We start from the raw sequence: 26,504 nt of genomic DNA, 5'->3' as shown, positions 1-26,504 counted from the left end.
TCCATTCCCTCCTGGTGAAGTAGGTGGAGGACTCGAAACCGTAGAATCCGCTCATAGTGAGGACAGGTGGTGAGCGATTCCGGGATCGAGTCCTCTCTCTGCTGAGTCCTCAACATGGTTGGATCCTTCTGTCACGTACACACAAAGGAAATGGTGCGAGGACTCAAGTGCAGAAAAGGATATATTTATTTATAACAAATAAAACATAAACTCAAAACAAAACCCACGAGGGGGAAAAACACACAATAGAATAATAAAATATAAACTTAAACAAACCAACAGAATCACAGGGAGAACGGGAGACGCAGACATTACACAAGGATCCAACACAGACTGACAAACACAAGGAGATTATAAAGGGAACAAACAAGGCAGATAATGAGGGAGAACAGGTGGGGCAAATAAACCAATAATCAGATAACAAGAAGGGCGGGGTTGACAGTAGCACATGCAAGACATGACAAAACCCACATGTGCACACAAGACAGGACAGGCATGTGACAGAAAACACAACATGTGTGTGTGGCAACTATACATATGGTGAAATGAAGTCCCTAATTGAAGAATCATACATTTTCCAAAACTTGTGTCATCTAGATTTAAATAGTTAAGTGACTTTTTTTTTTTTTTTTTTTAGAAAACGAGTCAAATAAATGTATAGGCCAAATGTATATCATCACGGTGGTGATGCGATTTTACCATCAATACGGCTCCAGTTAGTTATCGCCAAAGTACTCTGGTACAACTTCTCAGCTTTTGCGATGTTGTACGTTTTTCTTCTAGAGTGCCACCTCCAAGACTTCTTCTTTCTCCTCGTCTCCTCTCTCCCTGCCTCCTCCTTGCTATCATCTCTCTCATCAAGCCGTTGCGGATGGTTTTCCTCCGTGATGAGTTTAAAATTGAGTAGAACACACGGTTCGAGTACTGCTCTCTTCGGACGACAAACGAGTTGACCCATAATAACTGTTCAATCGTTAACACCGTTGTATCGCTGTACTTCGACCTCTGATTTCTTCGAACCTACTACAAAATGAGCAAGTGAGTTTTGCGTTTTTAAACTCAAGAGCTCTGTCACAGAATTCTATTTGTGACGTCACAGTCGCTCGTGCAGAAGGGAAAGCAGCATTTTATTGTGATGTGAGTTATAGATAGTTCCAATGCAATGCTTCTGCAAGCAAAACATTTTACATTTGTGTGTATAAAACTAAAAATATGTATTTTACATATTTATATTTATATCCATATTTATATATGTTTTTTTTCCCCTTTCTGTAAAGGCTCTTTTTCCGATTAACAATTCAAAACAAAACATTTTCCCGAAGTAAAGAAAAATCCTTATCAATTTTTCTTATTTAATTGTTTTACAATGTAATTGCTTCCTCCTTTGTTTAGGCTATGTAATGCTCTCACTTAAAGAAGGCGTTTTCAAAACATGAGCGTGTCTAATGCAGAATGATAACCATTATATTCAGGTCGAGAAGTCTCATTCTCATCCAGGCCACAAAAGGGTAGTAATGAGCCACTGACTGCACACGTTTCCAATTGGAATTTGCAAATACTTGTAAAAGTTGTTTTTGTAATTCATTTCTTCTCCGTAAACATGCTTTTATTTAATGTAAAGATTATTTTTTAATTATTATTCACTTCTTTACTAAACTTTACTGCTGTTTCTCATAATAAGTAGTCCTTAGCCGATCAGTAGCCTAGTAGACTGAGGTCCTCAGTACAGTAGGCCTAATGCTGCATTCATGTGCTCTCGGAATTATTGTCAATACGAGTTTCCAAGGTAAAAATTGCACATGAACACCCTCTCATTTCAAAATGTGAATAGGATGAGCTCATAATCACGACCTCAGAAGTGGAAATTATCACATTTCTGATAGCACGTGAAGGCGGCATAAGATACAGCTATGACGGTAAGATAGCCTACTTTATTCATCTATTAAATTATTTTAGTAAAACTAACGCTGGACACAATTCTGTCATTTGTTTATAACGCATTAGAAATAGTGTTTTTTATAGTCCCAAAATGTATGAAGATAAAAAAATTATCTGAAAATAAATTGCCTCTGAAAATGTTTAACCTTCTGGTGCTCTTCGTTTAGGGGTTACATTGGTTGTCTTCCCGGTCATAAGTGACCGGACACCTAAAAATTAAACTTCCTCCACCCCAGTAAAACCAATGCAATTTATTTTTCTTCTATAATATTTTTTTTTCTTTTTAATTTTGTATTTTGAGATGATTTGATGGTATTTTTTAATATTTATGCAATAATTATTGTCTATTTTTGCCATTTAAAATTATAAAATAATTTTTAAAAATATATATTTTTTTTATCATTCACTTGAGAAAAAAAATCTACTCTGTTTTTCTGAATTAATGACTTAATTATCTTAGAATTATGAGATAATTTTTCATGAATAATTTTTTTTGTTCTGTTTTTCTGAATTAATGACTTAATTATCTCAGAATTATGAGAAAATTTTTCATGAATACATTTTTTTTGCTCTGTTTTTCTGAATTAATGACTTAATTCTTTCTTGAAAAAAAAAAAAAAATTGTTCTGTTTTTCTGAATTAATGAGATCCCTCAAAATCCAGCCAAGAGCTCTATTTTAGCTGGATTGCATGGAAGTAAACATGTCCCGCCTTTCAAATTTGTGCAGACAGCCGATCTCATGAAAATTCATATAAATAGTAGTATAAATAAGTGTGCAATCTTGTGGAATGTATACGCTAAAATGAGTTTTGGTGTGCATATGGTACACAGTTTTTCACGTGCTTATGATATGCACTTTATGGCATATTATACGTACGAACCCCCCATCCCACCATCCCCAACCTACCCAAGAGCATGTCATATGCATGCACGCGAAAGACTGTGTAGCACGTGCATTATCTCAGTAAACATTCCACACAATATACATTCCAGACGATATACATTAGACACGATTTCACACTCGTACTATTGATACGCATTACTATGTGATAGTGTTAAGATGATGCATCTAAAATGCATTCAGGCTGGCTACGTGGTGACACAAGAGACAATCAGGCAATTGTTGAAAATACTGGATCCCCATGGAGTCCAATAGCAATGTCAAGCAGATCAGAATGTTCATTTCTGCTGTCATGAGCTGTCTGCACAAAGTTGATGCACTAAAAACAATAAAAATTTTATTACTTAAAGACAATGTCTCAAACCCAAAGTAAAATAAATCCGGATTAAATTTGAAAGGCGGGACATGTTTACTTCCATGCAATCCAGCTAAAATAAAGCTCTTGGCTGGATTTTGAGGGATCTCATTAATTCAGAAAAACAGAGCAAAAAAAATTTTATTTATGAAAAATTATCTCATAATTCTGAGATAATTAAGTCATTAATTCAGAAAAACAGAGCAAAAAAAAATTATTCATGAAAAATTATCTCATAATTCTGAGATAATTAAGTCATTAATTCAGAAAAACAGAGCAAAAAAAATGTATTCATGAAAAATTATCTCATAATTCTGAGATAATTAAGTCATTAATTCAGAAAAACAGAGTAGATTTTTTTTTCTCAAGTGAATGCAATAAGCTTCCGTATAATCCACTACAGTGAGTATTATTATCTGAGTGCAAATAAAGAAAGTTTTTTCTCAGTTTCTAGTCTGACTCTGAACTAGCAAAGCAAACCAATCAGTTTTTTTTAGACATTATGAAATATTTCTCAGTGTAAGGTAGAGGTCGCTGTTTGTCGTGTTGTCCCTCAATCATTATCATGCCTGATCTATGAGTCGAGTCAGTGGGTGTGAACAAATTCAGTCAACGCTAACAGTACCGAAACTTAGCAGTGACTAATTTCAGACACAACAACAAATCAACGTGACATGGAGCCGACAAATTTACAGGTAAATATACCCATCCGCAAATCATAATGAATGTGAAGGCAATGTGAATTCTCCAAGTGTAATCGTTTGTAATGTTTAATTTCAGACCCGTGACCATTTTTTCTTAAAGTTTCTTAGAAACCACTTTCACATTCACCACTCTCGCAACCATGGTGATTATTTAAGAGTAAAGTTGAAGTTGGAGTGATTGAAGTTGTCTTCGAGTACGTAGTTCATCTTAATGACAGTGGTTATGTTTCAAACCCTAGTGAGCAGCCTGCTTAGACAGCAAAGTGGTTTCCAAAGCTAATATGATGATGCTTACAAACGCTGGCAGAGGGAGGCAGCGTTCTAGTTTTTAAGCCGCGGCCATACCGGACATTATTGACATATCTAGAATATTGTCAGTTCAGGAACAATTGTGAATATTTTGCCGTTTTGACGATTCTCAGAAGAGTTTACAATATTCTACGGCACCAATCCCTCAAAATGAAACATTTATGAAAAGCAGGTAGTTGCCATATAGGCTACTGGATTATTTAACATTGCCTAGCTGTGTAGTTCTTTATTTTCTTTCTTTCTTTCCTTTCTTTCTTTATTTCTTTCTTTATATATATAGGACTAGTTCACCCAAAAATGAAAATTAACCCCATGATCACAATCCCTCTCAAGCCATCCTAGGACTTTCTTCTTTCAGATGAATACAATCTGAGTGACATCCAAGCTTTATAATGGCAGTGAATGGGAGTTAAGATTTAGTTTAGAATGATTTATTTTTTAATAAATATTATTATTGATTCATTTAATTTAGATTTTTAATATAGGAAGCAAAGGGAAGCGATAAGTCGACTTAAAGGGATATCACCCAAAAATGAAAATTAGCCCATGATTTACTCACCGTCAAGACATCCTTGGTATATATGGCATTCTTCTTTCAGACGAATACAACCAAAGTTAAATTAAAAAGTCCTGGCTAATCCAAGCTTTATAATGGCAGGGATTGTTGCTCTGATTTTGAAGTCCATAAAAATGCATTTGTCTATCAAATAAGGTGGCCTTCTGAAGCAAATCGTTGCGTTTGTGTAAGAAAAATATCCATATTTAAAACTTTTTTAAAGGGGGGGTGAAATGCTGTTTCATGCATACTGAGCTTTTTACACCTTTAAAGACTTGGATTCCCATCCTAAACATAGACAAAGTTTCAAAAACTAATGTTGGACGTTTGATGGAGTATTTCTGTGTTAAAAATACTCCTTCCGGTTTCTCACAAGTTTCGGCGAGTTTTTTTCGAGTATGGGTCTATTTGACGTTAAATAGAGCGGAAGGTCCTTGTATGGGCTGTACGGGCTCTTCTCCCGGAAGGGTGCGCGCGCGTCACTAGAGGGAGAGAGAGGAAATGCACGCTGTAAACAGTCTCTCAGCTGCAGATCCAGTCGTCCGTGAACACTTATGTGGCGCGCCGTGCTACACTTTATTCCTATGGGTGACGTCGAGCGGCTTCAGCACAGCATTCCGGGAAGGCAGCGCTGCATTTGAACCGATTTGAACGCAGAAATGACGGGAAGCTTCACAAAATCGCTTCAGTCGCGTCGCAAAGTGGATTTCCACGGTCACTGCTGTCACAGGACTTCACCAAATCATACCAAAGAAGTGTGTTTTTGACAGAGCGGTCCTGCTTTGGAAGATGCCGGTGAGTAAATCAACTTCAAATGTCTCTGCTATTGGCTACCATAGCATGAGTATACATCAGTAAACGATACGATCGCGTGCTTCGTCATTCAAATGCGCTAACGGTTACTCCATTGTTGTTCTGTATAACGTTACACTATTCTGACTCTGACGTGCAAAACCGTTTTGCTTGCTACCTCTAAGGTCTAGTCACATACAATAGTCCATAAACCGAATCATGTCCTCATAAACTGCACACAAAGGCCCCTAAATACAGTACATACCACAGAGACGGACATCCTGATGTTGCCGTTTCTCCTGTTCAATTTATTTCAGCCTCAGATTTGATTGTGGATCATTATCTGTATTAGCTGAGATAGATGGGTTTCTCCACGCTTGAGGACGTCACCGCTTTGCGCGCTCATCATTCTTTAGCTCCGCCCACACGATACGCCTCCAGGCGCTCGGTTTTTTCCGGAAAGACTCAGTACAGCCCATATTTCTTTTATAAATATGATAAAACTAAAGACTTTTCGGAGATATGAAGGATGCAATACTACTCTATAGGTACTCAAGATTGACATGAGATTGACTGAAACTGAGTGTTTCACCCCCCCTTTAATTAAAGTTCACATTCCATGGAAAAGTGTTGAAAGTGCCTTCTCGGAGTTCAAGATGCGTACGCGAAGGCGATCGACTGAAACGTTACTTTATAAAGTTTTAAATATGGATATTTTTCTTACACAAATGCATCAATTCACTTCCAAAGGCATTTATTAACCTCCCAGAGATGTGTGGAGCACATTATTTGATGGACAAATGCATTTTTATGGACTTCAAAAACAGAGCAACAATCCCTGCCATTATAAAGCATGGATTTGCCAGGACTTTTTAAATATGATTCAACTTTTATTCTTCTGAAAGAAGAATGTCATATACACCTATGATGACTTGAGGTTGAGTAAATCATAGGCTAATTAAAATTTTGGGGTGAACTATCTCTTTAAGCCAAAAGAGTAAACCCTGACGCAATGTATGAGTATAGCGTAAGCTTTGACATCTCTCACGGTTCGTACAAATAGGGCTGGGCAACAAACTCAACCTCCTCTTCTCTTATATCAAAATCCTCCGACATTTCTCTTTAAAAATTCTCGTTTTAATCTTCCAATTCATGACCGGTGTCTTGTTTTGCCCTATCCCCTGCAGTTTTGCATTCGTCAATGCGTCATGTTATCAGGTCAAGGGTCAATCTTTTTCAACGTAAATCGATGCGTATCTGTTGGAAGCTAGATTAACCCATCTGAGCCATGTGGAGTACTTTTATGATGAATGGATGCACTTTTTTGGGGTAAAATCTTAAAGTCTTAAACCCCATTCACTGCTATTATAAAGCTTGGAAGAGATTTTTTAATATAACTTTGAAATATTCATCTGAAAGAAGAAATTAAACAAGCTGTCTATATTTTATTATGCCATATCTACACTGTCAGTGTACTCGTTCATTGTACAACACAATAGGTTTGCTGCGATAGTCTGTAACATCACTGTACCGCGCGGGACCGCCCCCACCTTCGTTTAGATTTTTTATTGTAAAAATAATGTAGTTCAGCTAGAGAAAAGCCACTACAATTAAAAACTAAACGTGCAGCGTAAAAGCTGAACGAGAGTCATAGCACAGACAGCAGGAGTCCGCTTTCATTTATCACGAGAGTGAGGAGCTGAATGACAAGATGACGGTGGAAGATTTGATTTCAATATGAACTGTAAAAGAGTCTATTTAAAGCTGCTGTCTGTAACTTTTTTGTGTGTTCAAGATTAACAAAAATGATGAATCCATTTTCCAAAACCTTGTTTTTGTCTTACCCTGAATCATTATGGTACACTTATAATAAGTATTTATATTGGGACTATTTCAGACCGGTCTAGTAGGAACACCTGTGGAGGAGCACAGTCCCTGCGTGATCCGCCATAGACATAAACAGAGAGAAGTAGATCCGGCTGCAATGTTCTTCCGCGAGATGCATGCAGTTCTGTTTATTAAACGAGAGCGCAATTATCTCATTTTTTATAAAATAGAGCGCAAAAAGTTTCGGACTGCAGCTTTAAAGGGTTAGTTCATCCAAAAATGAAATTGATGTCATTAATGACTCACCCTAATGTTGTTCCACACCCGTAAGACCTCTGTTCATCTTCAGAACACAGTTTAAGATATTTTATATTTAGTCCCAGAGCATATGCAGTCTATGCACACTTTACTGTCCATGTCCAGAAAGGGAATAAAAACATCATCAAAGTAGTCCATATGTGACATCAGTTAGTTAATTAGAATCTCTTGAAGCATCAAAAATACATTTTGGTCCAAAAATCACAAAAACGACAAAAACTAGGGCTTTATTCATCATCAGTCTTCTCTTCCGTGTTTCTCAAATAAAGATTTAAACGGCCATGAATCAGTGAATCGATCAGTGATTCGGATTGCCAATGTCACGTGATTTCAGCATTTTGGATCAATGGGTCAAACTGCCAAAACTGCTGAAATCACGTGACATTGGCGATCCAAATGATTGATCGATTCACTGATTCATCTTTATTTCTAGTTTAAATTGTTTAAATATCTTAAACTGTGTTTCGAAGAGGCCTTCGGGTGTGGAACGACATTAGGGGGAGTCATTAATGACATCAATTTCAGTTTTGGGTGAACTAACCCTTTAAAGTGAGTTTGTCATTTTACTGTTTTCTTGTTGTGTTTCTCATTAGGAATAACAACGGGTCCACCATTCAAGCAATTGCCACCCTGAATTGGCACTAATTCTAAAGTGAAAGTATATTATGCAAGCCCAATCATAATGGCTGTATACTTAATACATTTTTGCAATACTCAGCATATCTCAATTCTGTAAAAAATTGCAATAATATCGTATTGTGGCGTTAGTATCATGATAATATCGCATCGTGGCTTAAATATCGCAATATCGTATGTGGCTTAGCGCAAAATCATACTAACAGTTAAATAATTTTTATATACCATTATTTAAGTATATTTAAATATTAATACATACTTTGTAATGATGCCTTATTTAAGTATGTACACACTTTAAAATCTCTGCAAAGTGTCTTAAGATGTATATATCTCACTCACCTTGTGATTATGTATCTCAAATCAATATCTTAAATATACGAGTCAGGTGTGACTATAATGAGTTAATAAAAATAATATATGCAAATTGCACATTTCATTTCCCAGAAAGCTATAGCTATAGCCAACAAAGCTTCACAGGAGGACCAGGATGGAAATTATGAGGAGGCTGTTAAATCTTATCAGCATGCAGTGAAATATTTTCTGCATGTAGTAAAACGTGAGTGCATGAATAGAACTAACCTATATACAATTTACAATGGTGTCTTGTCATTTTCTTGCCAATTTAACTCTGTTTTCATGTATTTAGGTGAACCACAGGGTAAGGATGGCAATCAGAAGATCAGAGATAAGTGTAAGCAGTATCTCGACAGAGCAGAACAGCTCCAAGACTATCTTGATAAGAAAGAGGTTACTATCAAATTATCACACATTATCTCTTTGTGTATTTATGTCCAAGCAGTCCCTCTTTTTTGTTGTTGTTGTTGAAAACTTAAGACAATTAACAAAGGTGTGCTGTTTCCTTGTTATGTACAATCTTGATAAAATGCCTGTCTACAGTAATTTAATATCAAATACTGGTCACTAATATTACTCTGGTCAAATAGTTTTAAAAAAAAACCTACAGTTTAAACCGATCTGAGAACATTAACGGTGCTTTGAAGCATGGTGGTAGCATAATTTTGTATCATGGACTGAAAATCACGCAGAGGGAAAATTGAGCTAACTAAATAATAATGCCAAAGGAAAAACAGACTGTGGTCTGCAAAACCACTGAACACACACTGAAGTAGATTAAAATCAAATGGAACTTTAGAGACATGGCCTAATGGTAGTGCAAGAGCTCCAACACATTACACCGCGCTTACATCCGGAAGGTGTGAGTTTGAATCCAACAAGCAACATTTCCTTTCCTCATTTACTGTCATTTTCCAAAAAAAATTAAATGAAATTAAATGAAAGCCAAAATGCTTAGAGATTATATTATATTATATTATATTATATTATATTATATTATATTATATTATATTATATTATATTATATTATATTATATTATATTATATTATAAAAATCTTGTTGTTATTATTTTTTGAAGTTGACTTTGATTGCTTTGGGGTTATGCAATAACCTAAAAAAATCTTCAATAATCTTTTTTGTTTTAATGACAGTTCACAAGTTTACACGTACATGAAATCAAATATAGTCATTTATGTGTATTTGCCGTTTTGTCTGAGGGAGGGCTCAGAGCTCGGAATTTGGCCCGAACCCAGAGTAATCCCCCTCCTTGTCTGGTATAGAAACCAGCCAAGATTGAGGCGATGGGTGCTGTGAAACTGTTGTGGGACAGAGGTGAGAGAGGGCTATGCCGGCTTCCTCTTGCGCCTCTTGTGATTACCTGAACATGCTCCTCCCGAACTTTGTTAAATAAAACTTCATTAGGAGAGGGGTCTCAGCATATTATCAGTGAGCTATGCAAACTGATATGGTAAGCAAATTCATTTGTGATTTTTTCGTTTTGTTTGATGGTTGTATGTTAGAAAGGTAAATAGCAGTGGACTAAGTACATAACCCTGTAGGTCTTCAGCAGCAGTGAGCATGTAGGAGTCTTATTTTGTCTCCTGGCTTAATCTTAGATGCAGTTGCAGTTGCAGAGAGAGGTGCTTCTGAAAAAAAAAATGGGTATGCATTTTATCCTGTGGTCTTCCTTGTAAATAATTTGTATAGGGGCCTATGTCTCTTAAAGGATTAGTTCACTAAGTACTCTAAAAAATCCTGGTAATTTACTCACCCCCATCTCATCCAAGATGTTTCAGTCGAAAAGAAATGTAGGTGTTTGAGAAAAACATTCCAGGATTTTTCTCCACAAAATGGTCCTCAATGGCCACCAAAATGTTGAAGGTCCAAATCAATGTAGTTTCAAAGGTTCTGCACGATCCCAGCTGAGTAATAGGGTCTTATCTAACGAAACCATCTGCCATTTTCAAGAAAAAATAAGAATTTTTTAACCTAAATTTATCATCTTGTGCTGTTCTGCAATGTGCCACTGATTTCGCAATCACGGCAGAATGGTCACGCTAGACGTAGGCGGAAGTACCACCGCAAGCAAACGTGCAAAGACTAATACAAACGCCCTTTACAAAAAAAAACCTCCCTCTCCAACGTCAAAATCGTCCGGCATCGTTGTTTAACCTTTTTTTTGCTAAAGGATGTTTGTATTAGTCTTCAGGCGGTACTTCTGCCTACATTTAGCGTGACCTTTACGACATGATTGCGAAATCCGTGGCACATCGCAGAGCGGCGCAAGATGAGCAATTTAGGTTAAAAAGTATATACTTTTTTCAACAAAAAAAATTAAGAAAATGGCAGATGGTTTCGCTAGATAAGACCGTATTGCTCGTCTGGGATCGTGCAGAGCCTTTGAAGCCCTTTGAAACTGCATTGATTTGGACCTTCAACATTTTGGTTGCTATTGAAGTACATTGTGTGGAGGAAAATCCTGAAATGTTTTCCTCAAAACTTAATGTATTTCCCACTGAAGAAAGAAAGACATGAATATGTTGGATGGCATTGGGGTGAGTAAATTATCAGGATTTTTTTCTTTTCTTCGAAGTCAACTAATACTTTAAAACACTATGAGTTTTTGCACTGTGGTAGTGCATTTGTAAAACATTTTATTTCATCAGAACATACAGGTATTGTTGAATGTGATGACAACATGCTAATCAGCAAAACCTTAACCTCTTGATCTGAAGGTCTGGTCATTTGATTTAATCTCAAATGTAAAAATGTTGTGTATGGGAGGCAAGAGATGTGGTTGTTCCGCCATTAAGCAGTGACGCATTAGATGCTTTGTCACCGTGTGGTATTGTTGTTTAAATTTATTTTCAGGGTGTTGGCTTTGGTTCTTTTGCAAGTAAAAAGTTTAGTCTTTGCTATTCTAATTACCCATCTGTCACCAGATGTGACAGAAGTATCGAAGATTATAATAGATAGGCTTATTGAAACTCCTGGTTGTGGGATATTGGTGAGTTTTCAGGGACTTGGCCGTGCCACTGGATTCCCCTATTTGATGAGTTAGTGGAAAAGTTACAGTCACATTACAAAATTGTGTAGGCAAAAAAGGTAACTTTTTAGTAGGTTGGAAACACAGCTCACACAGAAGTAACTTTCAAATGAAACAGCTTTCTGATGGTCAGCATGGCAAATCCTAATCTGTGTGGGTAAATCTTTCACTCACTTTAAATTGTAGAATGCAGTTGCATTGATTCCTATTTAAAAGACTGGATTTTGCAACGGTCAATGTGAAAGCACCTTAATTCATATAAATACATACAATCTCAATTGTGCATTTTTGCAGGATTTGCTTACACCCCACTCATTGTTAGGTTTAGTGTGGACAATCATGCTTATTTTTCTTTCTTGTGAGATTTTGTGCCAGACACAACAGTGCTTCAACTTTTAAAAGAGATGCAGCTAGGTCCCGTCTGTAATTTTGCTGACTCTATTTAATATTTCTCAGCTACCAATATTACCTCACTACAGTTATTTTAAAGTGAAAATTAAATGTTGTTTGTTGGTTTTAGGGGACAGAATGAAAAAAAATAATAATGATGAGGGCTTAGTGATGGCGAGAAGCTTTTCTTTTTCTTTCAAATTTTGTGCATTAAATCATGTGCAATAAGTCCAGGAATTGATTTATTAAGAAATGTACAAAGGTGTATGTTGATTTTTTTATTTATCTTTTGAGTTTTATCATTTTGTATTTATCCATTGTCTGTTTGGTTATACTACATTATATTTGTTCATTTTTATTGTTTGTTCTATAACTTTTTTTTTTTTTTTTTTTTTTTTTTTTTTAATTATGGTGGTGCCTTTTTGTTATTTCACAACATGGGTCTAAAAGAAACATGAGTAAGGTAGTTGTTATTACTAGCCTGTCATATTGCAATTTAATACCTGATAATGTTTAAGCAATGTTGTGTCTCGTAGATGACCTTTCAGTTTGACAATAGCAACACTTGTTTATAGTGCAGTTATCTTGCTGATGACTTAATTAGTTTGGTACTGTAGCTATATAACTATAGTAACACATTGGCCTATCGATGTAGCTGTGAATGTGCAGATTAATACTTAAGCCAATATAATAATAGTGATGAGACTGGAGTTAGTTATCACACGTTTTATTCCAGGGAATAGCTCTCAGGGTGAGCTGGGGAATGTAGTTTACTGACATTGACCACTATACGGGGTAAGTCGTCTCACGGGAACTAGACATTAAATAGTCTGTTAGTTAAAGACCAAATGTGTCTGATCATGTTGAGGAAAAAATGCCAGAGGCATAATCAATCAAAATTAATGTAATTGTCATTATTACATTGGATTAAACATAATGATGTCCTAATGTCTGAAAATCTGACATTGTGAAAAAAAGAATAATTTTTTTTTTGTATAGGCTACTTATTTACAAAAAAAAAAAAAAAAAAAATCACAACACATAACAACTACTAACGAAAACCAGCATTTGGACTTTGAACTCAAATCCTTATAGTTATTTAATTGTTACTTAGATGAATTGAAAAGAGTAGGCTACAATCAAATGGTTTGAAGAGGATTTGTACAAAATCTGATACAAGTCTGACAGTTATACTTTCTGATGTATGGTGGCAAATCCTGTGGTTTTTACTAACAATAATCGTTATAATGACGACAACAACTTCTATTACGTAGGAATAACTTTTTTTGTCCCTGAAACCTGAGGCGTTTTCGGGCGCGCCAAAGAGGCGTATCTTACGCGTATGACGCATGACATTTTTGTAACACGTGAGCGTGGAGGCGGAAGTGACATTCGACATTTTAATGCGGAAGTTATTTTTTCCTGTGTTATTCAACGATCTCAAAAATAAGTACTGAAAAATCATAAATGTACAATCCGTGTTAGTTGTTTGTTAAACCGTGTTTGTGATAGTTTGATAATATAGCACTGTTTTTATATTTCCGAAACACGTCGTACGTTCTTGATTTTTTTCAGCCCCTATGGCTGCCAACAACAACTTGCAGGTAAGTTAGCAAACAAATTAGCTCATAGTTTTTCAACTGACAGCAATAATGTAATCTTATGGATTTAATTCAGATAATAACTAAGTTGTGTCGAGTTTGTAAATACATACATTTAAAAAGCAATGCTTGTGCAGTAAATAAAGTAAATATGGGGAAATGATCGCCCATCTCTTACTAGCACCCTTTAGTTGATGTTTTCTTTAACTGGTCAAAAATATGTATTAACAAACCGATTATGATTGTAATCCGTCATAATCGATTGTATGTGAGATAATAAATTACATTTTAAATGTTAATTCGACTGACGTTAGCAGGTTGAGGACGGATGTGCTAACGATACAGTTAGGTGTTGGTTTTGACTATTGTCTAATGTGAAGTTTAGCTCAAGTTTATGAATAGACTATAGATATATTACATCTGTTAATCTAAGGTTCGTTTTTCGGGTGAGCTTTTAAGCATTGTAGTTTTTCTTGGAGGAAAGATGCCACATCCCTCTTTTTCGTTTGTTTTAGAATTAGTGTTTGGCAAAGTGTCTAGTTTATGTGCTTTCATATAACCATAATTCAAATTCCCCATACAGTCCATGTTAACACAATGAAATGTTATTAATTATTTAAAGGGTAAGTTCACCCAAACATTTTTATTGCCTACTCTTGTCATTCCAAACCAATAAGACCTTCGTTCATCTTTGGAAAAAAATTAAGATATCTTTGATGATTTCCGAAAGCTTTCTGACCCCTCAATAGACAGCAACACAACAACCACTTTTAACTCCCAGAAGGGTAGTAAAGAGATCGTTTAAAAAAAAACATGTGACTACAGTGGTTCAACTGTAATTTTATGAAGCGTCAAGAATACGTTTTGTGCTAAAAAAACAAACAAACATAAATTATGACAATATCTTTCTTTTAATTCGTTCAAGAGGTCAAGCTGTAATATATTGATATTCTACTGGCCACAAGTCTTCACATGATGAGAATTCACAGCTCAGAGTTCACCAAGCTTGAACTTTGTAACGCAGCGGAAAAATTGTCGCATGAGCTTGCGTTGCTGATCTGATGCGTTCGCATGCGTTTAAAGGGAAGTCAATGGAACGAAAAGTGCATTTTGACCACTCCTTTACGCTGTTGACGCAGTGTAAACAGTGCAGCACTTCCTAGTTCTACGACAGAACGACTCTATGCGTCATGGGGTTCACGTGAACAGTGTCGGCCAATGGTAAGCCGGAATGCTTACACTGTTTACACAGCGTCAACAGTGTAAGAGTGAACCACTGTAGTCACATGGACTATTTTACCAATCTCTTTACTACCTTTCTGTGTCTTGAAAGTGATAATTAAATAGCTGTCTATGGAGGGGTCAGAGAGCTCGTCGAGTTCATCAAAAATATCGTAATTTGTGTTCCGAAGATGATCATGAGGGTGAGTAAATAGCTTTCATTTCATTTTTCCCTAAAACCCATTCTGAAATTATACTATGATATTTACCACACAGAAAGCTATAGATCTGGCCAGCAAGGCATCTCAGGAGGATAAGGCCGAAAACTATGAAGAGGCACTGCGTTTATATCAGCATGCAGTTCAATATTTCCTACATGTTGTCAAATGTAAGTATGCAGCAGAATTTTTTTATATCATCCATCAAAAAGAAGGATTTTAGCAACAAACAAACTTTATTATTCCTGTCATATTATTTGTTTTTATCCAGACCGTAATAGTTTGCTGTATGTTCATATATTTTGCTTTATATTATAGTTACGCAAAAGTATTAATATGGTAAGAAGAATACATCACAACAGTGAACTATATCTTTAACTCTCTTTTTTTTCTTCTTTTTTTCTTCTTTCTTTTTTACAAAGATGAGGCACAGGGTGAAAAAGCCAAACAAAGCATCCGAGCCAAATGTGCTGAATATTTAGACCGGGCTGAGAAGCTGAAAGAGTACTTAAAGAAGAAAGAGAAAGCCCCAGCGAAACCAGTGAAGGAGTCTCAGTCCAGTGACAAAGGGTGGGTGTTGTGGATTAGTAGTTGACTGAATTAATACAAAAACATACACTCACCTAAAGGATTATTAGGAACATCTGTTCAATTTCTTATTAATGCGCATTTAGGGGTGTGGTCCTGGTCAAGACAATCTCCTGAACTCCAAGAATGGGAAAGAAAGGTGATTTAAGCAATTTTGAGACGGGTGCCAGACGGGCCGGTCTGAGTATTTCACAATCTGCTCAGTTACTGGGATTTTCACGCCCAACCATTTCTAGGGTTTACAAAGAATGGTGTGAAAAAGGAAAAACATCTAGTATGTAGCGGTCATGTGGGCGAAAATGCGTTGTTGATGCTAGAGGTCAGAGGAGAATAGGCCGACTGATTCAAGCTGATAGAAGAGCAACTTTGACTGAAATAACCACTCGTTACAAACGAGGTATTCAGCAAAGCATTTGTGAAGCCACAACACGCACAACCTTGAGGCGGATGGGCTAAAACAGCATAAGACCCCACCGGGTATCACTCATCTCCACTACAAATAGGAAAAAGAGGCTACAATTTGCCCAAGCTCACCAAAATTGGACAGTTAAAGACTGGAAGAATGTTGCCTGGTCTGATGAGTCTCAATTGCTGAACGCATTAAAACATTCAGATGATAGAGTCAGAATTTGGCGTAAACAGAATGAGAACATGGCTCCATCATGCCTTGTTACCACTGTGCAGGCTGCTGCTGGTGGTGTAATGGTGTGTGAGATGTTTCCTTGGCACAATTTAGGCCCCTTAGTGCCAATCGGGCATTGTTTAAATGCCACGGCCTATCTGAGCAATGTTTGTTACTATGTCCATCCCTTTATGTCCACCATGTACCCATCCTCTGATGGCTACATCCGGCAGGATAATGCACCATGTCACAAAGCTCAAATTATTTCAAATTGGTTTCTTGAACATGACAATGAGTTCACTGTACTAAAATGGCCCCTACAGTTACCAGATCTCAACCCAAAAGAGCATCTGCATCAACTGCAAGATGCTATCCTATCAATATGGGCCAACATTTCTAAAGAATGCTTTCAGCACCTTGTTGAATCAATGCCACACAGAATTAAGGAAGTTCTGAAGGCCAAAGAGGGTCAAACACAGTATTAGTATGGTGTTCCTAATAATTGAGTGTACATGCATGCATGTGAAATGTGTGCTTGATTTTTGTGAAACAGCCTAATATCAAAATGACCATTCTCTTCTTAAAAATGCACCTAATCTGGCTCTGATAGACCCCAGTTATAAAGGGCTTCCTTAAGGCTGACCAATCGATCTGCCATTCAGATAACCCATATTTATTTAAAATAGTAGATTTGCATATCCCTAACAGCTAGTGTGTGTTCTCATGTCTATGCAAAGGAATGTTAGCAATGGAGACTGCTTCGTTGCACAAATTTTTCCGATTAATCGGACCTAACATTAAAACGTGTAATATTTTTTTAAACACTTTATTTTAAGGTGACGTAGTTACATGCTACTACATGTGCTTACTATAGTCAGAGCAGTAAATTATGCATAATTACAAGTAACTTACCTTGAACCAAACCCTAACATAACTGTAATTAAAAGCAGTTAATTAATATTACTCAGTACTTATTTATGTACTAAATATGTAAATATGCCACCTTAAAGTGTAACCTATATTTGTATATTTCATTATTTCACATTGAATATCAAAATGAATGTAGAAACAATATAAAGGCAGTATATATTTTCAATATTTTAGTATGTTATTTAGATAATTAGTTTTTTATATATTTATATATACATATTTTATTTGTTGAAGGCATCTTTTTACCTATTACTATGAATGAAGGCCAATATAACAGATAGCAGAACCAGTATTGATGTCTCTATTAAATGGAAGTTTACTTGTGTTTTAATAAATAAGGTTTTAATGACACCAACATTTTACATAAACATCTATTCAGATTTTTATACTACAACATAAACTATTTGCCTAACTAATATACATTTCAAACATTTTTAAAGACAAGTAAACAACCAGTAACACAATAAGAAAAAAGAAAAAAAACACCAGCAGTAGCACAAATAAGTACAATAGAAGAAAGATAATAAACAGTAATAAAATAAACAGATCTTTTTAGATTTTTAAAAAGATGTTAAGGTAGGTTCAGGTTAGAAATACTACAGAAATTGAATAAAGTAATCAAATGTGAAATAACATTACATAGTCTTCACTGTATGAATTAATATTGATTAATCCGTATTAAAGCTACAAAAGTTAGTCACGAGCAACGAGTGATTTCTTTCTTCTTTGATTAAAGGGTTAGTTCATCCAAAAATGAAATTGATGTCATTAATGACTCACCCTAATGTCGTTCCACACCCGTAAGACCTCCGTTCATCTTCAAAACACAGTTTATGATATTTTATATTTAGTCTGACAGCGTATCTAAGTGTATGCACACTATACTATCCATGTCCAGAAAGGGAATAAAAACATCATCAAAGTAGTCCAAATGTGACATCAGTTAGTTAATCAGAATCTCTTGAAGCATCGAAAATACATTTTGGTCCAATAATAGCAAAAACTAGGACTTTATTCAGCATTGTCTTCTCTTCCGCATTTGTTTTCAGACCTCAAATAAAGATTCAAACGGTCATGAATCAGTGTATCGATTCATGATTTGGATCACGTGTCAAACTACCAAACTGCTGAAATCACGTGACATTGGCGATCCAAATCATGAATCAGTCCGCTGATTCATGACCATTTTAATCTTTATTTGAGGTTTGAAAACAAACGCGGAATAGAAGACAAAGCTGAAGTGGTAGTTTTTGCTATTTTTGGACCAAAATGTATTTTCGATGCTTCAAGAGATTCTGATTAACTAACTGATGTCACATTTGGCCTACTTTGATGATGTTTTTATTCCCTTTCTGGACATGGATAGTATAGTGTGCATACACTTAGATACGCTGTCGGACTAAAAATCAAATATCTTAAACTGTGTTCTGAAGATGAACGGAGGTCTTACGGGTGTGGAACGACATTAGGGTGAGTCATTAATGACATCAATTTAATTTTTGGGTGAACTAACCCTTTAACCTTAATGACACAGACTGCAGCAGGTTTATTAGACTACTGTCACTTTAAGAGCTGATGCACATGGCACGACTCTGACACATATCCAATGTTCTCAACTCTACATTCATTTAAGACCGTTTACGAGGATACTCATCAAAAACAGGCATTTAAAAAAAAAAACTTAAAAAATTGTGTTTTTGTCTAAGCGTCATAAGAAAAGAGAGATCTTGCCGTTAGTAGTGCACTGTCTGTAAAGCGTCTTTCTGTGCACAGTTCACATTGTGTTTTTAACTCTAGGAATGAGAGTGATGGAGAAGGAGATGACCCAGAGAAAAAGAAATTTCAGAATCAACTCTCAGGTTAGTTATTCTTCATTCAGACACTTTCTTCTAAAAGCAGCACAATTACGAATTTAGTTTTTCACTTTTTAGTACTTTGTCATATTCAGTACTTTTTTTTTTTTGTTAATGTGTTTGTGTTTTAGTTTTAATCCCAAAAAATCTCTGTTTATTCTTATTGACTGATTCTTCTGTCACAGGAGCCATTGTCATGGAGAAGCCGAACATTAAATGGAATGATGTCGCCGGGTTAGAGGGGGCCAAAGAGGCTTTGAAAGAAGCCGTCATTCTGCCAATCAAATTCCCACATCTCTTCACAGGCAAGTGGCATTTTCCTGCCTGGAATAACAATATCAACTAATGAGATAATCCTGTCATGTAACACTCTTTAAGTTTTAAGTATTCAGTGGTTATCATTGCCAATATGGCCCTGGTTACACTTGGTATTAAGATGTGTGTATGGTCGATCGGAGCGGGAGACACATTACCATTTACACCTGTTTTTTAATTTAGTTTTTTTTTTTTCACTTTCAACCACTTCTGTCCTGATTTCTTTGAGGGGAGGATGGTCTATTGCTGGGTAAATTAATAGGATTTTTCAGATCTTTTGATCTAATGTACAAAATAAGCTCACACAAATTACATATTAATGTGACTGGAGACGACAGAAAAGCATGGAGAGCAGCAGCTTTCGTTTCTGCTCTGACAGCCGCAAGACCACGCAGAACGCTGTGTGTGAGTGTTAGAAATCAGGAATGGTGAGAGAAACATTTTTCATCTTCAAACCAAACTTGGGTCTTCAGCCAACAAAGTTTAAATCCCGTGTGGCTAGCCCGCTTCCCATAATGTGTACGAATTTGGTCAGAAAGTGGATAGAAGACTAAATGTGTCTTTTGCGGACACATTTAACCACATGAGTGTTTATGAAATCAATCAGGCTTAATGTGTTTTCGACTACCTCTGGAAATGGTCAAAAGTGGACAAGCTATACAAGTATCAATACCCTGTAAATGGAACTTCAGGTGTGACGTTGACCGATAACGATACAAATTGTTTCTGTTTCAGGTAAAAGAACTCCATGGAGGGGCATCCTGCTGTTCGGGCCCCCAGGAACAGGCAAATCTTACCTGGCCAAAGCGGTAGCGACAGAAGCCAACAATTCCACCTTCTTTTCCATCTCCTCCTCAGACCTGGTATCCAAATGGCTGGGAGAGAGTGAAAAGTGAGTCTTGTAATGAATGGTGATGATTATCTTTGCCAACAGCATAAAACATGTTTAATAAATATGTTTTGTATTAATTTACTCTGATTAATGTATTGCTGTTTATAGAGCCATAATTGGTAAACAATACTGTAGTGGAGAGAAATGCATTATCTTTATTTTAAAGTAGCTATTAACAATTGTAATATAGTAGTTTTATAGTGTGTGTTTTTTTTTTTTTTTTTTTGTGTGCAACATTTGATGTGCAACACTGCAGACACTGTATGGAAGGTGCATCTGCAGCTGTAGTGTTTTTAGAGTGGACATATTTTGTACAGCTTTTATATGGGTCTTTGAGCAGAATTTGGTATCGAGAAACCTTGACTCAACTGGCCTGGAAATTAAAGCCAAAGTGCTTAAAACATTTAATTCTTAATGGGTTTATATTTAGATCACACAGCCACACATTCAGGTGCACTATCTTTTAGGAAATTAAACAGTTCTGATTGGTGAAGTTGCTTGTTATCTGATTAATTGGTTAAAATTATGCCAGGCAATGTTTGAACGTGTTCTTTTATCCCCTTAGGCTGGTAAAGAACTTGTTCACTTTGGCCCGAGAGCACAAGCCCTCTATTATCTTCATAGATGAGATTGATTCACTCTGCGGCTCTAGGAGCGAGAATGAAAGTGAAGCAGCTCGCAGAATCAAAACAGAGTTTCTGGTTCAGATGCAAGGTGAGAATAATGTTATGACCATCTATTGCAGGAATGTCAAATCCTTCTTCTGAAGAGTTTATTACCACCAATCCTAATAAAACACCACAAAGATATGAAATTAAACAAAATTAATACATGTAAATGGCTTCACAGTGTTTGTCTAAAACATTATGAATCAGCAGTGATGATGTGAACACATTATGAATCAGCAGTGATGCAAAATCATATCAAAATCACTTTCATTTAGTCTCTAGGATGTGTTTATCAAATGAAATAGAATTTATTTCTAGAATTCAATTTATTCATAAAAATAGTTATATTTTACATATACATGTTATAAAAGAAATAAGAAATTATATTTATATGATTTTTGCATAGTGAGATTGTTCTTGACATTTTATTCACACTTCTACCCCCAAATTCTCATTCCTGTAATGAAAAAATCTGTGATGTTAAAACATTATTACATTTTTTTATAAATAGATTTTAATTTATAATCTATATATTGTTTTGAACTTGTGATATATGCCCTTTTTTATTCAAGATAAATGTATTACATTTTTAAATAAGTGATTTAAAGAAGGTTTAAGACTTGCATATTGTCTTTATAGGTGTTGGAACTGACAATGAAGGGATCCTGGTACTGGGAGCCACAAATATCCCATGGACGTTGGATTCTGCCATCAGAAGACGGTAATAATTTGTTTCCATGAGTGACACAATTAACATGGAAAACTGAAAAAGAACAGTGAATGAGTCTATCAGTTAAAGATTATCTCATTAAACTCTGTGCCAGTGTGATGCATCACGTTTTAATGACATCACCTGAGACACATCAGCCAGAACAGGTTTTTCAGCGCTTGTAGCTCATGTATGAGCCAGAGACCATGAATTAGTATGAGTCATGTGGAATGTTATTATGAAAGATGTATAGGTCTCAGTATTTTTTCTTGTTCCTTTTGAAATCCTGAGAGTTTGAAATTCTGCATGCATGTACACTACCAGTCAAAAGGTGGGGGTCAGTATTGTATTTATTTATTTATTTTTTAGAAATTAATACTTAATACATTTATATTCAGCAAGTATGCATTTAGTGTAAATAAAGACATTAAACCGATCAAAAATAACAACATATAACAGTGAATAACACTGATTATCTCTTCATCACGGCACTTGTTAGTGGGTGGGCTATATTAGGCCCCAAGTAATCATTTTGTCCTCAAAGTTGATGTGTTAGAAGCAGGAAAAATGGCCAAGTGTAAGGATTTGAGTGAGTTTGACAAGGGCCAAATTGTGATGGCTAGAAGACTGGGTCAGAGCATCTCCAAAAATGCAGCTCTTGTGCGTTGTTCGCGGTCTGTGGTTGGAACAGTGGTGAACCGGCGACAGGGTCATGGGCGGCCATGGCTCATTGATGCACGTGGGGAGTGAAGGCAGGCCTGTGTGGTCCAATCAAACAGACAAGCTAGCTACTGCTCAAATTGCTCAAGAAGTTAATGCTGGTATGGGGCTGCATAGCCGCAGGCAAGTCAGGGTGTCCATGCTGACCCCTGTCCACCACAAAAAGCGCCAACAGTGGGCATGTGAGCCTCAGAACTGGACCACTCAACAATGGAAGAAGGTGGCCTGGTCTAAAGAATCACATTTTCTTTTGCATCACTTGAATGGCCGGGTGCGTGTGCGTAACACATGGCACCAGGATGCACTATGGGAAGAAGGATAGCCAGCGAATTCTTTGGGCAATTTTTTGCTGGGAAACCTCCTGCCATCCTTGTGTATGTTAATGTGACACCTACCACCTAAGCATTGTTGCAGACATGTACACCCTTTCGTGAAAGCAGTATTTCCTGGTGGCTGTGGCCTCTTTCAGCAGGATAATGTTCCCTGCACAAAGCAAAAATGGTTCAGGAATGGTTTGAGGAGCACAACAACGAGTTTGAGGGGTTGACTTGGCCTTCACATTCCTCAGATCTCAATCCAATCAACATTTCAAGCAAATATATACGAATAGACATTGCACATCACCACATTTGTCACATCCTTCACGGTTAAGACTAGAAGGAATACAGCTACGGAATATTGCGTCATTTAATTACTGTATTTGCATTATTGTAAGGTTAGATTTATGGTTGGGCTACGTGTAGGAGTTAATAAAACACAATCTTGTAAGTAGAACATTTATTTGTTATCTTGAGATTTTATTTTCCTCACTTCGGACTGTTGCTTTACCACAAGTGTGTATTTCTGTGGCAGAATTACAGCGCCATACGCTGGCCTGGCATGTATACTACATAGTTTTGAGTCGGTTTAAGTGGTTTTGTGTGTATGCAGATATTTATTGATACGAAGGGAAAAAAAAGATTGGATAGGGAAAGCTTTGTGTAGCCTTAATTAGGTGAGTCTGATAAGGGAGACATACAAATGTGCAGAGCTGGGGTACCTCCAGGACAGGTTTGAAAACCACTGAGCTAGTGAAATGCTTGGGACTGATTGGGATTCGAATTTCTGACGACAGGTTTCTTCAGCGTCGATTTTTTTTTTTTTTTTTTTTTTTTTTGGGAGACTAACTTTATTTATAGTGCATTTTCAGCTTCACAACTTTGCAGAACATTTAAATTCACAGACAGATATATTACACACTGCATGAAAAGGCAATATTTGAAAAAAAATCTGAACCTCCATTTGTGCTATTTTATAGATTTTATTTGTTTGACCATTGTTTTAATATTTTAAAAAATATAGTAACAGTAATGAATGAGTGGGCATGTCCATCTACCACTTTTCACTGCTAGTGTATAATTTTCATTGTTCTTCTTCTATGTTGTTGTGTTTAGATTTGAGAAGCGTATTTACATCCCTCTGCCAGAAGAGCACGCTCGTGGGTTCATGTTTAAGCTAAATCTGGGCAGCACACCTAACTGTCTCACAGAATCAGACTTCATGACTCTGGGCAAGAAGACGGATGGTTATTCTGGTGCTGACATCAGTGTCATTGTCAGAGATGCTCTTATGCAGCCTGTCAGGAAGGTTCAGTCTGCCACTCACTTTAAACATGTGAGTCCTGCCAGACATCCATTACATTAACACTTTAAGAAATGGAAACCTAGTAAATGTAAACTTGTGAAAAATTGTCATATTAATTATTTGAAAAATAAATACTCTCATTTCTAACCGAAACCATTTTTTTTTTTCATTAGGTACGGGGGCCATCAAGAGATGATCCAAATGTCTTAGTGGATGACCTCCTAACCCCTTGCTCCCCAGGTGATCCACAAGCTATAGAAATGACATGGATGGACGTTCCTGGAGAGAAACTTTTGGAGCCAATTGTTTCCATGGTGAGCATGTTTTTAGTTCTCATATTATTATTATTTTTTAAACCATCAGTACATACTAATTGTGATTTTAATTGTTCATTAAAAAAAAAAATAGACTTTGCTGCAAAGTTCCAGTGTCAATCTATTTATTTTGCATAATGTAAAACAACAACAACAACCATGCATTAAATTGATCAAATTAATATCATTACATTTATAATGTTACAATATATTTCTATTTCAAAAAAATTCTTTGCTTTAAACTTTCTGTTAATAAAAGAGTCCTGGAAAAAACGTATTCAATTATTATTAAATAGGACTGTGTTCACTGTTTTTCATCAAATAAATGCAGACTTCTTTCAAAAACATGAGAAAATTCTTACTGAGCCCAAACTTTTGACCAGTAGTGTATATTTGTGTGTATATTGGCTATTTTGCAGCATATTTTAATGGTTGAACCAAACAGAATAATTGTATGTATATACAAATTCTAGTGTTTTAAAAAGAAATATTAATATTATTTATTTTAAAAGTTAAAATTAAGTAAAATAAATATAAGATTAAATGTATATTTATATTTACTTATATTGTATATAATGTTAGATTTTATTTTACTTTATTTTAACTTTTTTAATTATTATTATTATTATCATTATTATTATTTGTTTTTCTTTATTTTTTCTTTTTCTTGCAAGAATCTTATGGTACTTTAATCAAGTCAAATCATTCTGCTCTGCTTGAACCCACAGTCGGACATGCTGAGGTCTCTCACTAACACAAAGCCCACCGTCAACGAGCAGGATCTGGAGAAGCTGAAAAAGTTCACAGAGGACTTTGGACAGGAGGGCTGAACAGAGCCATGCTCTTGAAACCAAAGCGAACAGATTGTGCCCTTCACATGCCCCTCTCTTCCTTTCATACCCATGCTCTTCCTCTGACCGGACGGCCCCCTCAGCTCAGGCTAAATGCTAGTTGTAATTTGAAATGTGCATCTCTTCAAGCCCACCTCAGTTTTTTTTCAATAGCTGCTCTGCCTGCAAGGCTACCATCATTACCTTGTGACCATCATGCATCTTTTATCATTAATCACTAGTCAAAATCATAATAATCTGTGCTTAATGTCTGTCTATGATTAACACAGTCAGCAGGGCCTACAACAGATGTCCTGCAAAACAATTAGTAATTAGCAGTTACTTTTTTATGCAGTGACTAATTGTTTGAAGAAATACTAATGTAACTGTTGTTTACAAACGCAAAGTCTAAATGGACAATAGTTTTGCTCCATTGACGCATGAAGACTTTTCAGGCCCATCTTAAAATGCTTTTTTTTTGTGGCTATGCTTTGTAGAGGAACCATTTAAAGTGGCTGTTGTTTATTGTTGCAGCGACATCTTTTATGGCTGTTGGTAATGAGAGTTGTCTTTTTTTCCTTCTCTTTTGAGAAAGTCACACTTTGAATCTGCATTGGCATTTGATGTAACACTGAGATCCCAATTTAACAATTCAGGCACTCTCTACATATACTAAATATGTTTTTTGTCTCCATATACAGCGTTACTTTCAGTATATTACTGTAAAACGTGATATTTCTTCACTGACTTATGAGTTACATTATATGTTCTGGGGCCAATGTTGGACGTTTGTAAATTCACTTGCTGAGGCTCAGCACACAATGTGCCTTTTTTGCATTTTTTCTCTTGTCTGTCTTGGTCTGTCACTCTCATTCTAAATACAGATTCACATGTACTGATGCTTATTGATGGATATTTAACTCTTTTTATAGGCAGAACATTTGGGAATGGTTCAATGATATTTGCACATTTCATTTAAAACTTTACAACTATATATATATATATCAATCTGTATACAGCTCCTATGCATTTATAGGGTGTTTGGTTTGCCATTAAAAAAAAAAAACCTATAAGACGTTGTACTATTAGAATAACAATATAGTATAGAAATGTTTGGTTTGTTTTAAGGACAAGTCCTGTTAGAAAGTGGTTTATCTCGTTCCTTTTATTATTCACATGTAAATAAAGGTTGAAATGGAAATAAATTGTCGCTTGTCGTTTAAATGACTGTAAATCATACGGGCACTCTTTTTATTCTGTCAGTAGGTGATA

General features: G+C 36.0%; 1 protein-coding gene across 3 annotated transcripts; it reads left to right on the top strand.

Annotated features, from left to right (window-relative positions):
- The first annotated feature begins 1,895 nt into the window (after positions 1 to 1,895).
- Positions 1,896 to 26,437, top strand: vps4b (vacuolar protein sorting 4 homolog B). 3 transcript variants are annotated; one of them, XM_067454151.1, is made up of 13 exons: positions 1,896 to 1,916; positions 8,782 to 8,893; positions 8,984 to 9,084; positions 15,227 to 15,338; positions 15,591 to 15,738; positions 19,106 to 19,167; positions 19,347 to 19,466; positions 20,212 to 20,368; positions 20,934 to 21,082; positions 21,676 to 21,757; positions 23,899 to 24,118; positions 24,262 to 24,402; positions 25,131 to 26,437. In XM_067454151.1, exons 1-13 carry the CDS (start codon positions 1,911 to 1,913, stop codon positions 25,230 to 25,232), a joined length of 1,512 nt encoding a protein of 503 aa, XP_067310252.1. In that variant the 5' UTR covers positions 1,896 to 1,910; the 3' UTR covers positions 25,233 to 26,437. The 3 variants fall into 3 exon arrangements, with proteins under 3 accessions (XP_067310252.1, XP_067310251.1, XP_067310253.1); XM_067454150.1 differs by lacking the exon at positions 1,896 to 1,916 and adding an exon at positions 3,750 to 3,890; XM_067454152.1 differs by lacking the exons at positions 1,896 to 1,916; positions 8,782 to 8,893; positions 8,984 to 9,084 and adding an exon at positions 13,495 to 13,732.
- Positions 26,438 to 26,504: the final 67 nt, after the last annotated feature.

Source organism: Pseudorasbora parva, chromosome 9, assembly GCF_024679245.1.
Source record: "Pseudorasbora parva isolate DD20220531a chromosome 9, ASM2467924v1, whole genome shotgun sequence".
Classification (NCBI taxonomy): domain Eukaryota; kingdom Metazoa; phylum Chordata; class Actinopteri; order Cypriniformes; family Gobionidae; genus Pseudorasbora; species Pseudorasbora parva.
This window is presented reverse-complemented; position numbering and strand designations above follow the sequence as displayed.